The sequence below is a fragment of the Myotis nattereri genome, assembly GCF_964212035.1.
Source record: "Myotis nattereri genome assembly, chromosome: 13".
NCBI lineage: Eukaryota > Metazoa > Chordata > Mammalia > Chiroptera > Vespertilionidae > Myotis > Myotis nattereri.
Genome location: NC_138088.1, coordinates 36,897,144 through 36,911,536, shown reverse-complemented (window position 1 = coordinate 36,911,536; position 14,393 = coordinate 36,897,144). Strand labels below are relative to the sequence as shown.

The following is a 14,393-nucleotide window of genomic DNA, read 5'->3' as shown; positions in this document are numbered from 1 at the left end:
AAATATATTTTATTGATTTTTACAGAGAGGAAGGGAGAGGGATAGAGAATCAGAAACACCGATGAGAAACATCGATCAGCTGCCTCCTGCACACCCCCCACTGAGGATGTGCCCGCAACCAAAGTACATACCCTTGACCAGAATCAAACCTGGAACCCTTCAGTCCGCAGGCCGACGCTCTATCCACTGAACCAAACCGGTTAGGGCAAGATTTATATTTTTGATATTTATTTTATATATTTAAATGCCATTTAACAAAGAAAGATCAACCAAAAAAAAATGAGTTCATGTGTCACCTCTGACATGTGTCATAGGTTCACCATCACTGCCTGCAACCAAGGTACATGCCCTTGACTGGAATCGAACCTGGGACCCTTCAGTCCACAGGCTGAAGCTCTATCCACTGAGCCAAACTGGTTAGGGCCTTAGAAGGTATTTAATGTCTTCCAGCTTTATTGCCGCCAGGGAAAGGCTGCTGTCAGTGTATTATTCCTTTGTTGTTAATGTCTTTTCTCTTTGGTTGCTTTTATTTTTTTAAAAAATATTTTTGTTTATTTCAGAGAGGAAGGGAGAGGGAAAAAGAGAAACATCAATGATGAGAGAGAATCACTGATTGGCTGCCTCCTACACGCTCCCACTGGGATCAAGTCTGCAAGCTGGGCATGTGCCCTTGTTTGGAATCAAACCTGGGACCCTTCAGTCCACAAGCCAATGCTCTATCCACTGAGCCAAACCAGCCAGGGCTCTTTTTGGTTGCTTTTAGGTTTTTCTTGTCTTTTGCAATTCTACTACATGTCTAGAAGCAGACTTGTTTTTATTCACCCTACTAGGTATTTGTTACGCCTCGTTGAGGATTCACATTATGAAAAAAATCTTCAAATCTCTTCGATCACTTTTTTAATGTATTTTTATTGACTTCAGAGAGGAAGGAGAGAAAGATCAGTGATGAGAGTAATTGATTGGCTGCCTCCTGCACACCCCACACTGGGCACTGAGCCTGCAACCCTGGCATGCACTGACTAGTAATCAAACCATGATCTCCTGGTTCATAGGTCGACACTCAACCACTGAGTTATTCCGGCCGAGAACTATTCTGTTCTTTACATTGCACTTTCTCATTCTGTTCTCCAAGTCTCTTATGCCTTTTCTAGTTCCAATATCTTCCTGTTACAATCTGGGTCTTCTGGTTTATCTCCTAGTTCACCAATTCTTCAGATATGCCCAATCTGTGGTTTAATCTGTTCACTGAGTTCTTAATTTCATTAATTACATATTTTTTAGTCCTCAAAAGTTTTTTCAGTGTCATCTTTTCTAATGGTTTTTAAGCTTTCTCCCCTCCCATTTTAAACATTCTTATCCCAGTTATTCTAAGAGTGTGTGTGCTAATCTTCCAAGATTGTGTCTGAAGACTCGTGTTCAAAACAGATAGTTTTGGATTTTTAAAAAATGTTTTCATTGAATTTAGAGAGGGAGAGGGAGAGCTAGAAACACCCTGCACGTCCCCTATTGGGGATCAGGTCTGCAACCCAGGCATGTGCCCTGACTGGGAATTCAACAGACGACCTCTTATGGGTCGACACTCAACCACTGAGACACACTGGCCGGGCTGTTTTCGATTTTTGAATGAGTCCATTTGAGTGGAGCTTGTTTTTTTTTTTCACTGTAGGAATGATACAGCTTGGGTTATGGGTATATTTTCCTTATCCAACCAGGCTGCCATGTCTCCTCTGATGCTTTTATGAGTAATTTTCAAAATGGGATCCTCAGGCACCTAGAGATTTATACACTTTACATTTTGAGCTTCTTAAGATTTCATTTATTAAAAACATATTTTTAAAAATAGGGCTTTTTTTAAAAAACTGTTTTTATTGGTTTCAGAGAGGAAGGGAGAGGGAGAGATATAAAACATCAATAATGAGAGAGAATAATTGATCGGCTGCCTCCTGCATGCCCCCTACTGGGGATCGAGCATGCAACCCGGGCATGTGCCCTTGACCGGAATCAAACCTAGAACCCTTCAGTAGGTAGGCCAACGTTCTATCCACTGAGCCAACCAGCCAGGGCAGGGCTGACATTTTTTATTTTTAGGGGGGGGGGAGGTGGGAGGGGGAGAGAGAGAGAGAGAGAGAGAGAGAGAGAGAGAGAGAGAGAGTGAGAGAGAGAGAGAGAGAGAGAGAGAGAGAGGGAGAGGGAGAGAGAGAGAGAGAGAGAGAGAGAGAGAGAGAGAGAGAGAGCGCGCGCGCGCGCACATGAGAGAAAGAAACATTGATTTGTTGTTCTACTTATTTATGCATTCATTGGTTGTTTCTTATATGTGCCCTGACCAGGGACTGAATCCGCAACCTTGGTGTATCAGGACAATGCTCTAACCAACTGAGCTGAGTGGCCAGGAAAGATTTCACTTAGATGAAGGTATCAGTGGCTAATCTTGCTGCTTTAAAAATTCTATGTTCTATGTCTCCATGACAAGTGAGAAAACCCAACCACTAGTTCAGGAGCATACAGGGAAATAATAATTAATACAAAAAGTAGTAATTAACTACAACAAGCAGTTATTGTCAAGTATAGTACTTAAAGGCACATACAGAATATCATTTGGAAAAAAAAAAGCATCATTTAGTTCTTTCAACAACCCTGTAAGTACTCTGAAACTTATCAAGGTCATATAATTTGGTCAAGACCACACAGTTGGTGAGAGATAGGGTAAAATTCAAATCCAAATCCATCTGACCTTAGAGCCCAAGCACTTAATCACTATTTATTTATTGACTCAAAAAGTTTCCTGAGGAATTATTATATGCCAGGCAGGATGTGCTAAGTGATGGGTCCAGTGGTAAACAAAACAGATATATCTTTTATACCTTTCAAATTATCTGAGGGACCAGTTTTTTCTTCCTTTTATTTGTTGCAAACTTTTTTGTAAAGAAAAATTAAAAACATCGCAGCAATGTCTAAGTGCTCTAAAAGTTTCCTCATTTTTTTTTCATCTCTCCATAAGCTGCTAACAGTCTGCGGACCAACCTACCCGCAGGCTACTTTTGTATAGCACTGCTTTTCAGTATATTGGCAGGCCATTTGGGGGGCTCTGTATACATAGGGTGTCCCAAAAAGTGTACCCACTTTGAATAATTACTAATTCCAATGGGTTAAATCTGAAGAGAAACAACTGAGCTATCAGAAAAAAGTGTGTGTACATTTTTTGGGAACACCCTGTATTTGTGTGATTGGGGGCAACTGTGGGTGGATAATGAATTAGAGAAGACACTTCCGATAATGGTGGCTTGTAATGTGGAGAGCATAATTAAATATTTTAAGTCACAGTCTGCCTAGCTAGTAAGCATGAAAAGAGGGGTGGGGTGGTAGAAACTCAGGAGCCAGTGAAAAGGCCACAGTATAGTCTAACTTTACAAAAATACGACAGTCCTCCAGGGGAAGAATGGGTACTACAACTTGCTTCCTCTGTCACTCTAGTCCTTTAACAGCACGGGACAGTAAGTAAATGGCAAGTCAGGAACTCTAATCACAAAGGCTTAGGGAACTTTATTTGCATGTTTTCTTTCTCCATCTCCCTGCAAATAAGTGGATCACATCATACATGGGAATGCATACTTATGAACTAGCCAGCAAACATTTTAATACTGTCCTAAGTGAAGCAGGAAGATCAAACTGCTGAAATATATTTAAAGCCGTGATTTATGGGTTATTTGTGCCATTATTCTCTTACTATGAAAAGCAGAGAATTGAGCACACATATGTGGACATTCAGTGTACTGAAATGCATAATACATTTATTATGCTTTCTTTCAAGAGTAATAAATACCACTAAATTTAAGATTTGAAAACTTGTAATTTTTTATATAATATAGAGAACAAAAATATACTCCTCTTTATAAGAAGAAAGATTTCCCAGGAATGAGCTTTAAGGTTTGCCAAAAGTAGTGTTGGGTAGACTAATTGTCTAAAAGCATATTACAGCTACTTTCAATCTTAAAGTAGCTGAGAAGATATGGTCACAACCTTCAATATTTCACTCTTTAAACTGCATTCTTTATCACTATTAGACTCAGAAATACAGTGTTTTCCTGCAATTGTGGTTTATTGTAATCTTAATCCATTTTCTCAAATTCCATTCAACACACTTATACTACTCCAGTAATTACCATGCTACCTGAAAAAACAAGTGAACAGTTTATTAAGAATTAAATGAGGGTATGGAATGTGATACAGTACAAGTAAGACACTCTAGATGAATATAACAGTACTACTCACACAAAAAGTTAAATCTCACTTCAAAAAAATTCACAAAACAAAGGAAAAAGCAATTCCATCATTATAAAGTAAGGTATTTCATGCAAAAACTCCAAAAAAAATCCCCTAGCCCCTCCAATCCCCCCTTCAAGCTCCCAACAAACAAAAAGCTATCTGAAAATGTCACCATGCTAACATATTAACCACAATATAATCATTTATAGAAAAACTTGAACACACTAATTAAGCAATGGATTAGATGAAACAACACAGGCTGCAATATGGTAAACTTAGACCACAATAATTTTACATGATAAGCAATTCCAGATTCACTCATAGGGTGAGGATTATGGGCTAAATGATGAGATATAAGGTATGTAAATATAAACTCCATCAATTCATCTCATTATCTTAATTATAAAACATGGAAGCTTCCAGAATCTCAAAAATTATATAAAATTTGGCATACTTCATTTGAGTTCCAAGAAATGACTTTAGGATTATGTTTGCAATTATTAGAAGGCTGTATAAAATCACTTAAAGGTCAGGATTGACCTCAAATAATAATCACAACTTACATGGCATTTTATGGGATAGCGTTCTCTCTACAGCTGCCAAACAACTTACATCACAGAAACTCCAGATATGTATTTACTCTGATTAACTCTTAATCAAGGCAAAAAACCCACCATGATTTTCTAGCACTTTATGTACAAGTTACTGTAAAGGACCAATTAGTTAGAGACTGAATGAAATGTAAAACAAAGGTAAATTGGTATAGAGTGAATGGGAACATCCTCATTTACAAAGACTTAAGTGAGTAAAACTCTTGCCTTGACTTATGAGGACGCTAGAGTCAACAAACAGACTGCCAAGCCGTAACTTGTGTCTCTGTACCAAGATGCCTTAGCATTTTTCATGGAAAAGATAGTTTATATTAGAAACTAGGAATGGCATTTTATGGGATAGCGTATCTCCAACTGGGTGTAATGTCATGATGAGGTGGCCTAGAGCAGAAGCACCCTTCTCACTGCACCTGCCCATTCAGGAGGCAAGGAGAGAACTGGGACACCTACACTTCATGTTCTGGGTGGAGCTTACCTATCGTGTATAGACTGGCTGTAAGTATAAGAGTAAGGCCAAAGAAAAAGAACAGGAAAAAAATAGGACAAAAAAACCACCCACTCCCATTTGCAATTTTTTTCTGCTTACATTTACAGTGATTAGAACATACTGGAAAATTATTCAAGATTATCCTTCCCATCTCTGAAATTTAACTTCCTATTTATATTCCATGAAAAGAACAACGTAATTGTTCAGTGGCAGGACATAACCTTTCTAAAAAAATAAAAGCACTTGCTCTAATTTTCACAGAATGATATGAAAACTTTTTCCAACGTGAAACCTAGAGTTTGATGCCAGTAAAGAAGCATCTTTAATATTCAGGACTACCACAGTTAGAGCTCTTTGGAATGTATCTTATACATATAAAGGTAGCACAAATTAAATCCCCAGAGAGTTCATGAAATAGGCTCTTAAATGGGAAAGATTTCTAATGAGAGATACATGCTTCCATCAGCAAATTAAATGTGACAAATAAATCTTTCCCAACTGACAAAGTCTCTACTGACAACTCAACACAGCCTCTGAAATCAAATGTAAAGATCAATCATGATGATGTAGGATGAAGTGCAGATGAGCGGTACACATGAAAAAAATCTGTAACCACTGCAATTCTGAAACGGTAGATTTATATTACAAAGCAATGTAAATAAATATCAGGCTAGTACAAAAGCTCTTATTTACAGTTTTACAAATGAAACTGTATTCAGTGTAAATGCTGTGTTTTAAAGAACACAGTACTGAATTAGTAAAATGAGTTCTGTTGGAGGATTACAGTTTCTGTTAGAATCAATGCATAACGTATAAAAGATTCAAGTTAATTGTTTATAATTTAGTACAGACAAACCCAGTTTTAACCTGGAATGGCATCTGTTAAAGTGCTGAAAAACAGGAAATATTTAGAAAACACTGTACATTATTAAAGCTTTATCAAGTCAGAATGTTAAAACTTCTTTCACATTTTTTATCCTTTTGCCACAGGCTTGTTGAACAATGATTTTTCTCAGCAAAGGAGTAAAAATTAAGAGGCCACCAGCTGTTTTGATGATTTTAGGTTCAGTGGAATTAGTTTCCTAAAATAATTATCCATCAACCATACCTTCAGGCCTCACAATCTGGTAAGTAATTAAATATTCAGGATAAGCCTAAAAGAGAAAGATTAATTCAAATATTGGTAAACAAAATTTTTTTTTAGAAGAGACTTACTCTAAGCATTCCTAAGCTTCAGGGAAGAAGTTTTAAAACTTAGTGCTGTGGATCAGATTCATGTGAGAGCATTTTCTCAAAACACCTCTACCTTGATTCCTGTCCCTTAGATTCTTAAGATCTGGAAGGAGTACTAAGTATGTGTTTGTCTGTTGTTTTTTTTTGTTTTTTTTTTTAATATATATTTTACTGATTTTTTACAGAGAGGAAGGGAGAGAGATAGTTAGAAACATCGATGAGAAACATCGATCAGCTGCCTCCTGCACATCTCCTACTGGGGATGTGCCCACAACCCAGGTACATGCCCTTGACCGGAATCGAACCTGGGACCTTTCAGTCCGCAGGCCGACGCTCTATCCACTGAGCCAAACCGGTTTCGGCTTGTCTGTTTTTAATGACCTAGATCCATGGTCGGCAAACTGCGGCTTGCGAGCCACATGTGGCTCTTTGGCCCCTTGAATGTGGCTCTTCCTAAGCCTTAGGAGTACCCTAATTAAGTTAATAACAATGTACCTACCTATATAGTTTAAGTTTAAAAAATTTGGCTCTCAAAAGAAATTTCAATCGTTGTACTGTTGATATTTGGCTCTGTTGACTAATGAGTTTGCCGACCACTGACCCAGATGGTTCTAATACATATCTCCAATTCAGAACACAATCTAGAGATGCTTTGACCAGATCTGTGTCACTAAGAGCAAGAGGGAATTATACATTTCTTTGCTATAGGCAGATTAACTACTAAATATAGAATTCTACTTAAATGTATTTTAGAAAAGCTGGAAAAAAAAATCCAGTATAACTGGCAAAATCTGAATAAGGTATTTTCCTGATTTTGATAATTTTAAGAGAAGCTCCATGCTTTTAGGAAATACACTTATAGTACAGATTTAAGGATAAAAAAACATGCCTATGTTCCTAAGGGTAAAGGAACTGTCCTCTCAAGTAGGTCAGAAAAAGAAAAAGTATAAACACCTACTCAGGAGGGCGAGACTGATAAAGGAGAGAGAATGTTAAAATGTTAACATCTGGGCCCTGGCCAGTGTGGCTCAGGTGGTTGGGCGTCGTCCCAGAGGTTGCTGGTTTGATTCCCAATCAGGGCACATGCCCAGGTTGTGGGCTCAATCCCTGGTGGAGGGTATGCTGGAGGCAGCTGATGATGTGTCGCTCTCATATAGATGTTTCTCCAGCTCTTTTCCTCTCTCTCTAAAAATCATTTTAAAAAATCTTAAAAAAAAAATGAACATTTGAAAAATCTGGGTAAAGGGAATTCTTTACTATTTCTGTAACTTTTCTGTAAGTCTGAAATTATTCCCCTCCTCCCCCCCCCCCACAAAAAATTAAAAAGAAACCCATTTCTCAAGACAATATACCTTGTTAATTTAAGAGATTAGTAAGAAGAGATTCAAGTATGGCTCTAAAGTATTTTTGAAGATAACAAATAAAAATGAGTTACCTGTTCTCCTCTGTAAATAACATATTCAGCTAATGCTAGGCCATTTACACTGGGTCGACCAGTGACTGAGTGATGTCCTGGAGGAGAATGTGCCATTTTCATTGCACTGAACTGCAGGAACGATTTCCCTAAGGTTACCCGGCAAAAGAGCAGCTGCCTATAGCGTGAAAAGGAAAAGATCTTACTGAATACAAAGTAGCATATGACAATTTTATTTGTGTACACTGTCTAAGCTTTTTAATACATTTATACATAAACATTTATTACTGTTTTTATCATTTCACTCTAAGTGAACTTTATAAGAATGTCTTCTACTATTCTCATTAATGAAAGAATTTTTCACTTTAATTATAAAACCTGAAAATGTAATAACCGTATAGGTATCCAGACTCAGCCATCCTGCTTCAGCAAAAACACAAATCATAGCCCAAGTGGGAAGGAGGAGCTTTAAGGGACTTCCATGAAGTGGTTTGCAAAGAACGTTTTTCCAATGAAGTCCAGTGGATTCTACCTTCAAAATATATTTACAATCTATTCTCTTCTCTTAAATGTTCACTTGGACTATAATAATGGCCTCTGATTTAGTCTTCCTGTTTCTACTCTAATTAATGTTTAAACAATTTTCCATTCAAGCAACCAGTGATTTAGGAAAAAAACAAAACCAAAAACCAAAAACATAAATTAGATCACATCACTTTTCTGCTTAAACCCTTTTAGAGGCTGCTCACTGTACTTAGAAGAAATCCCCAAATTCCTTACAATGGTACCAAATTCTCTAATCTTATTGTGTTCTTCATGCCCCAGATACATTTTCTTCTTTCACATAGTCAAACTTTCTTCCCCCATGACCAGGATACATAATATGCTGTTTCCTCTACCAGCCATTCTAACACTCTTCAAATGGCTAACATTCATTTTGCAGGTTTCAGGTGAAATGTTACTTGCTCAACTAGGTCTTCCCTACCAGAAGTTTAAGTAGGTTACTTTCCCACTCCCCTCTGGCATATGATTGGCCTTCTTTAATTCCAAAGAACTATCTCCCGTTCCTGATTTTGATGGACCAGTTGATGATTCTATTCTCCAAAGAGATACAATCTATACTTGCTATTTAGCCTCCAGATAATAAAAGTAGAAATAGCAATGTTCAATTTATAAAATATTAAGAAATTATAAGCCTTCTAACCAGTCCAATTTATGATCTAAAATAGAAATGGGTAGGAAGTCATATCCAGGAGAGCTGACTTCAGACACCTACACAAAGTCCAAATTCAGGGGGAAAACAACAAGAACTAAACAAAAACAGACCTCTCTCTAGGGCTATAGTTCTTCACCTTGGCAACCTCTCAAAATCAGCTGGGAAGCCTTTAAAAATCCCAATGCCCAGATCATACCCCAGTCCAATTAAATGAGACTCTCTGAAGGTGGGACACAGACATTCATTTTTAAAGCTTCCTGGGTGATTCCAATGTGCTGCTAAGACCGAGAACTACTGCTCTAGGTTGTTGTTTTTTCTTCTAGATCTGTAATCAGAAGCATCAGGAAACTTGGTAGAATTCAAGTTCTAGGACCCCATCCCAGAACTATTAAATCAGCAACTCAAAAGATAGGGCCTGTGAATCTGAATTTTCATTAACCGTCTAGGTAATTCTGAAGCTTGCTAATGTTTGATAACTATTGCTCTAGATCTTTATAAGCAGTGCCCTAACTGTAGAATTCATCTCAGTGTTTGATCTTATTTGATTTTTCAAATGGCAAAAGATAATTTATTTATCAGGAGTTTATCAATTAGAGCCAAGTTATTTGAATGCTTTTAACAACCGAGTTAGACCAGGATAACTACTTTGTACTCCCTCCCCCCTTTTTTTTGCTTATTTACACTTCATGAATTTGCATGCCACCCTTGCACAGGGGCCATGCTAGTCTTCTCTAAATCCAATTTCAGTATGTGTGCTGCTGAAGCGAGCACACAAGTAGTTATTTGATAATAATGTGCTTTCTACAGGATTGATGTGCTTTATTATAACTTTTCAAGTAGTAATATTATAAATTGAAGATTATGAGCATATCATAATGGAAGAGAGACTTCTTCATGCATTGCCATGAAATAATTAGGTTTCGTAAGTAGTACCATTTTAGCATGTGAATACTAGAATTTTTAGAGTTCACAGCCCCACAATAAAATCTCTTTCATGCCCAATGATATGTTCTTCTCCATATTCTTTAAAACACCAAATGTACTAATGATTAAATGAGTTAAACAGATCAAGTGCTTAGAACTGTGCTTGGCCCATAAAGTTTACCTAGCCTTGCACCCCCAAATTTTCAATATGGAACCAGTTCTTATCTGATTCTTATAAAAATAAATGAGAACAAGTGCTCTCTTACCTGTGGCAAATGTAACAAGATCTGTCTTTGTGAACTGGACACCCAGTACCTCCTCCAATTCCATATACATACTGATTGCTTTTGGAAGAGTTTTCAGCAAAATAAATCCCAGCTCCGAACATGCCACCTATATAAGCATGCCTTTCATCGAAGCCTTTATGGATAATTGCATTCACAAAGGGAGACCCTAAAACACATATAGATGAATAACAATTTTATCTTAAAAGAAAAAGAACAAAAACTAAAGCTTCTTAAAAGTTAAACTCTTAAGTATACATACATCACTACAATAAAGCAAAATCATAAAACAAGGACAAGTTAACTGTCAGCTGATTCGCTGCTTTAGAATAATTATTTTAGAGGAATTACAAAAGTCAATGTTCTAATAGGGTGGTAGTAGTTGAGCTGGTAAAATAAAGACACATACATATTCAACTAGAATAACAAACAGATCACTTGAAATACAAATGCCAGAGTTATCAAATTCCAGACCCTAAATCTATACAAATCAGAATCAATCCTATATAATAAAAGGCTAATATGCAAATTATCCCCTCAACCAGGAGTTCTACCAGAAGTTAGACCAGGGGGCGGGGTCGACCCACCAACTGCCCACGGCCCCTCCCCCACCTGGCCTTGATCAGGGCAGGCTGGCTGGACCCCACCCATGCATGAATTCGTGTACCAGGCCTCATGTAATCTTATAATTCACCTCATATAGCAAGGATGAGTTCATTAGGTCTCAGAATGACACCCATGTCTATGTACATTTTTTAGATATCAAAAGTAACCAAAGTGATCTTTTCAATGTTCATTCTCTTCTTTATATCTTGTTTTTCCTATCTTTCCAGTGCTCTGCCTTTCATCACCTGCTTTAACAGATTCCATCTGCAAAAGAGGTGTGCCTTCATTCCCTGCACAGTGACTTCTTTCTCCTTCTTCCTTGCACGTGTGCAAAGACAGGGAGCTTAGCCAAAGGGGAGGAACTGAGCACGGGAACCGGGCCAGGGAGTGGGGTCAGGATAGGAGTTGGGAAAAGCCAATATAAAATAGCTAACTGATTCATCAACATCAGTGACCCTGTTCATTAAGAGACAGGAAAATACAATGAATTCCACTTTACAGAAACACTGAAGAACAGAATCACTTATTTGAAATAGGAATAACAAACCATTTAAGTCAATACATAAATATTTTTGTAGGTCAATGCCAGAATAGGATGCATACATTCTTTTGAGGTGATTTTCAGTTCTTACTTTAATTTTACTTCAATCAACTAGTTAAAAATAAAACCATTTCTCAGAGTGTCATAATAAGCAAAATATTATATGAAGAAAAAAAGGCCCTAGCTGGTTTGGCTCAGTGTATAGAGCATCGGCTTGCAGACTCAAGGGTCCTGGGTTTGATTCCAGTCAAAGACACATGCCCAGGTTGGGAGCTCGGTCCCCAGTAGGGGGCATGCAGGAGGCAGCCAATCAATGATTCCCTCTCATCATTGATGTTTCTATCTCTCTTTCCTCTCCCTTCCTCTCTGAAATCAATAAAAATATATTATAAAAAAAGAAAAGAAACTAGGACTTAAAAAAAAAAAGGAGGAAAATATGAATAGTGAACATTCCCATTTCTGTATTTTTTCCATTATGGCAATCTTGTTTATAGAAGCTATCCATTGGGAAATATGTAAATTCAAAAGAGGTTGAAAATATGAATATAGCCCAGTCAGCGTGACTCAGTGGTTGAGCGTCAACCTATGAACTAGGAGGTCCTGGTTTGATTCCCGGTCAATCTCAATCCCCAGTGGGGGCTGTGCAGGAGGCAGGTAATCAGTAATTCTCTCTCATCATTGATGTTTCTCTCTCTCTTCCCTCCTCTCTGGTATCAATAAAAAACAAACACAAAACAACGAAAAAAAAAATACGAATATATAAATATAAAATTTACAAAAATAATTTTAAAAAATGACAAAAGGGCCCTAACCAGTTTGGCTCAGTGGATAGAGCGTCGGCCTGTGGACTGAAGGGTCCCAGGTTCGATACCGGTCAAGGGCATGTGCCTTGGTTGCAGGCACATCCCCAGTAGGGGGTGTGCAGGAGGCAGCTGATTGATGTTTCTCTCTCATGGATGTTTCTGACTCTCTATCCCTCTCCCTCCCTCTCTGTAAAAAATCAATAAAATATATTTAAAAAAATAAAAATAAAAAATGACACAAGGACTATATAGATTCATTATTATTTCATACTTGACAAAAAGCTATTCTAGCTCAGCCGGGTGTAGCTCAGCGGTAGAGCGTCGACCTAGGAACCAAGAGGTTACCGGTTCGATTCCTGGTCAGGGCATATGCCCAGGTTGCGGGCTTGATCTCTAGTGGGGGACGTGCACGAGGCAGCCAATCAAAGATTCTCTCTCATCAATGATGATTCTATCTCTCTCTCCCTCTCCCTTCCTCTCTGAAATCAACAAAAATATATATTAAAAAAAAAAAAAAGCTATTCTAATGTGGAGAATGTGGTAAGGTAGGAGGAGAGCAATCTTACCATGAAATAGCATTCTTTCATTTGCATGGTTGTGGTTTTCTTCAGAAACTTCTTTTCTCCTGTGAGTATACCTTTCCCATAGTTTCTTGTTACAAACTTTCTGAATCTATAAAAAAGGAACCAGAAAAATAACATCTTTAGCTCATAATAATTACTTATCTTCTTGCTTATCTTAACCAGAAATGGGCCACATAGCCACAAGAGGCAAAACTTTTCTCTAAAATGTAAACTATGGCCGAAACCGGTTTGGCTCAGTGGATAGAGCGTCGGCCTGCGGATTGAAGGGTCCCAGGTTCGATTCCGGTCAAGGGCATGTACCTGGGTTGCGGGCATATCCCCAGTGGGGGATGTGCAGGAGGCAGCTGATCGATGTTTCTCTCTCATCGATGTTTCTGACTCTCTATCTCTCTCCCTTCCTCTCTGTGAAAAATCAATAAAATATATTTTAAAAAAAAATAAATAAAATAAAATGTAAACTATGTTATTTTAATCAACTAAAGATGGAAATATAGCTACATTTTGGAAACTGAAACCTTCAAAGGGAAAAAAGCTATATAGGCCATATGTAAAGGTCAATAACCATTGATTAAAATATTTCCATTCTCATTAATTTATAATTATTACTAAATATCTCCAACTCAGATATGTTTTCTGTATTTAAGTATTAAAAAGAGAATATGTCTTCCCTTTGTTTTATCTGGTTCAAAGTACTTTATCTGTTTTTAATTAAAATATTTGAAATAGCCTACACCAATAAACATTCTTAAAATATACATACACATATCCCTTATTACTCCCTCTATCTTTCCCTATCCCTACAATTCTTAAAATTTTTGTCTGGAGAAGAGTTCAAAATGGATGCTAGTCTCATCTCGAGTATTTACAAGGTCAAATTTCATAATCCTCGAGCTGTTTCTTAGCTGTGTTTAAAGGTGCTATAGCCCCCTGATGGTCCTAGAGCACACCTGGGAGCTGGTTGTAATTCTGACTCAAAATAAGCCAATATACTGCCACAGACAAAATCGAGGAATACAACAGGCACAAAGGGATCTCATTTAGGTAAAAAAAGTAACAAAATTAAAAGTCTTACCATTGAAAAAAAATTTTTCGTTAAATATTGCATTAAAATATATTATAGAGGAAAAAACAGCTTACTCAAATTCAACTACTGGCATACCTCAGAGATATGGTGGATTCAGTTCCAGACCATCACAATAAAGCAAGTGTCACAAAAAAGAGAGTTGTTATATTTTTGTTGGGGGAGGGTCTGGCCTTCAACTTGAAAAATCTGTGAAGCTCAATAAAGTGAAGTGCCAATAAAGTGAGGTGTGCCCGTATTCTGGAAATCAAATATATGTTCTCTCTCCTGCCCTCACCCTTAACAACTGTTTGTTACTGTTTGCAGACAAAGTAGACTTGACTGAAAATTTGCTTGTAATAGGCAT

The 14,393-nt window shown here is 37.5% G+C and overlaps 1 protein-coding gene across 1 annotated transcript in view; it reads right to left on the bottom strand.

Annotated features, from left to right (window-relative positions):
* Positions 1–4,175: 4,175 nt before the first annotated feature.
* The window catches only part of TNKS2 (tankyrase 2), a 56,173-nt gene continuing 45,955 nt past the window's right edge, over positions 4,176–14,393 (bottom strand). The window contains exons 24-27 of the mRNA XM_081104312.1: positions 12,949–13,054; positions 10,415–10,601; positions 8,030–8,186; positions 4,176–6,515 (exon numbers count right to left, since the gene is read on the bottom strand). Of these exons, the coding sequence (XP_080960438.1) occupies positions 6,453–6,515; positions 8,030–8,186; positions 10,415–10,601; positions 12,949–13,054 (513 nt within the window). The 3' untranslated portion in view covers positions 4,176–6,452. The remainder of the gene's footprint in view (positions 6,516–8,029; positions 8,187–10,414; positions 10,602–12,948; positions 13,055–14,393) is intronic.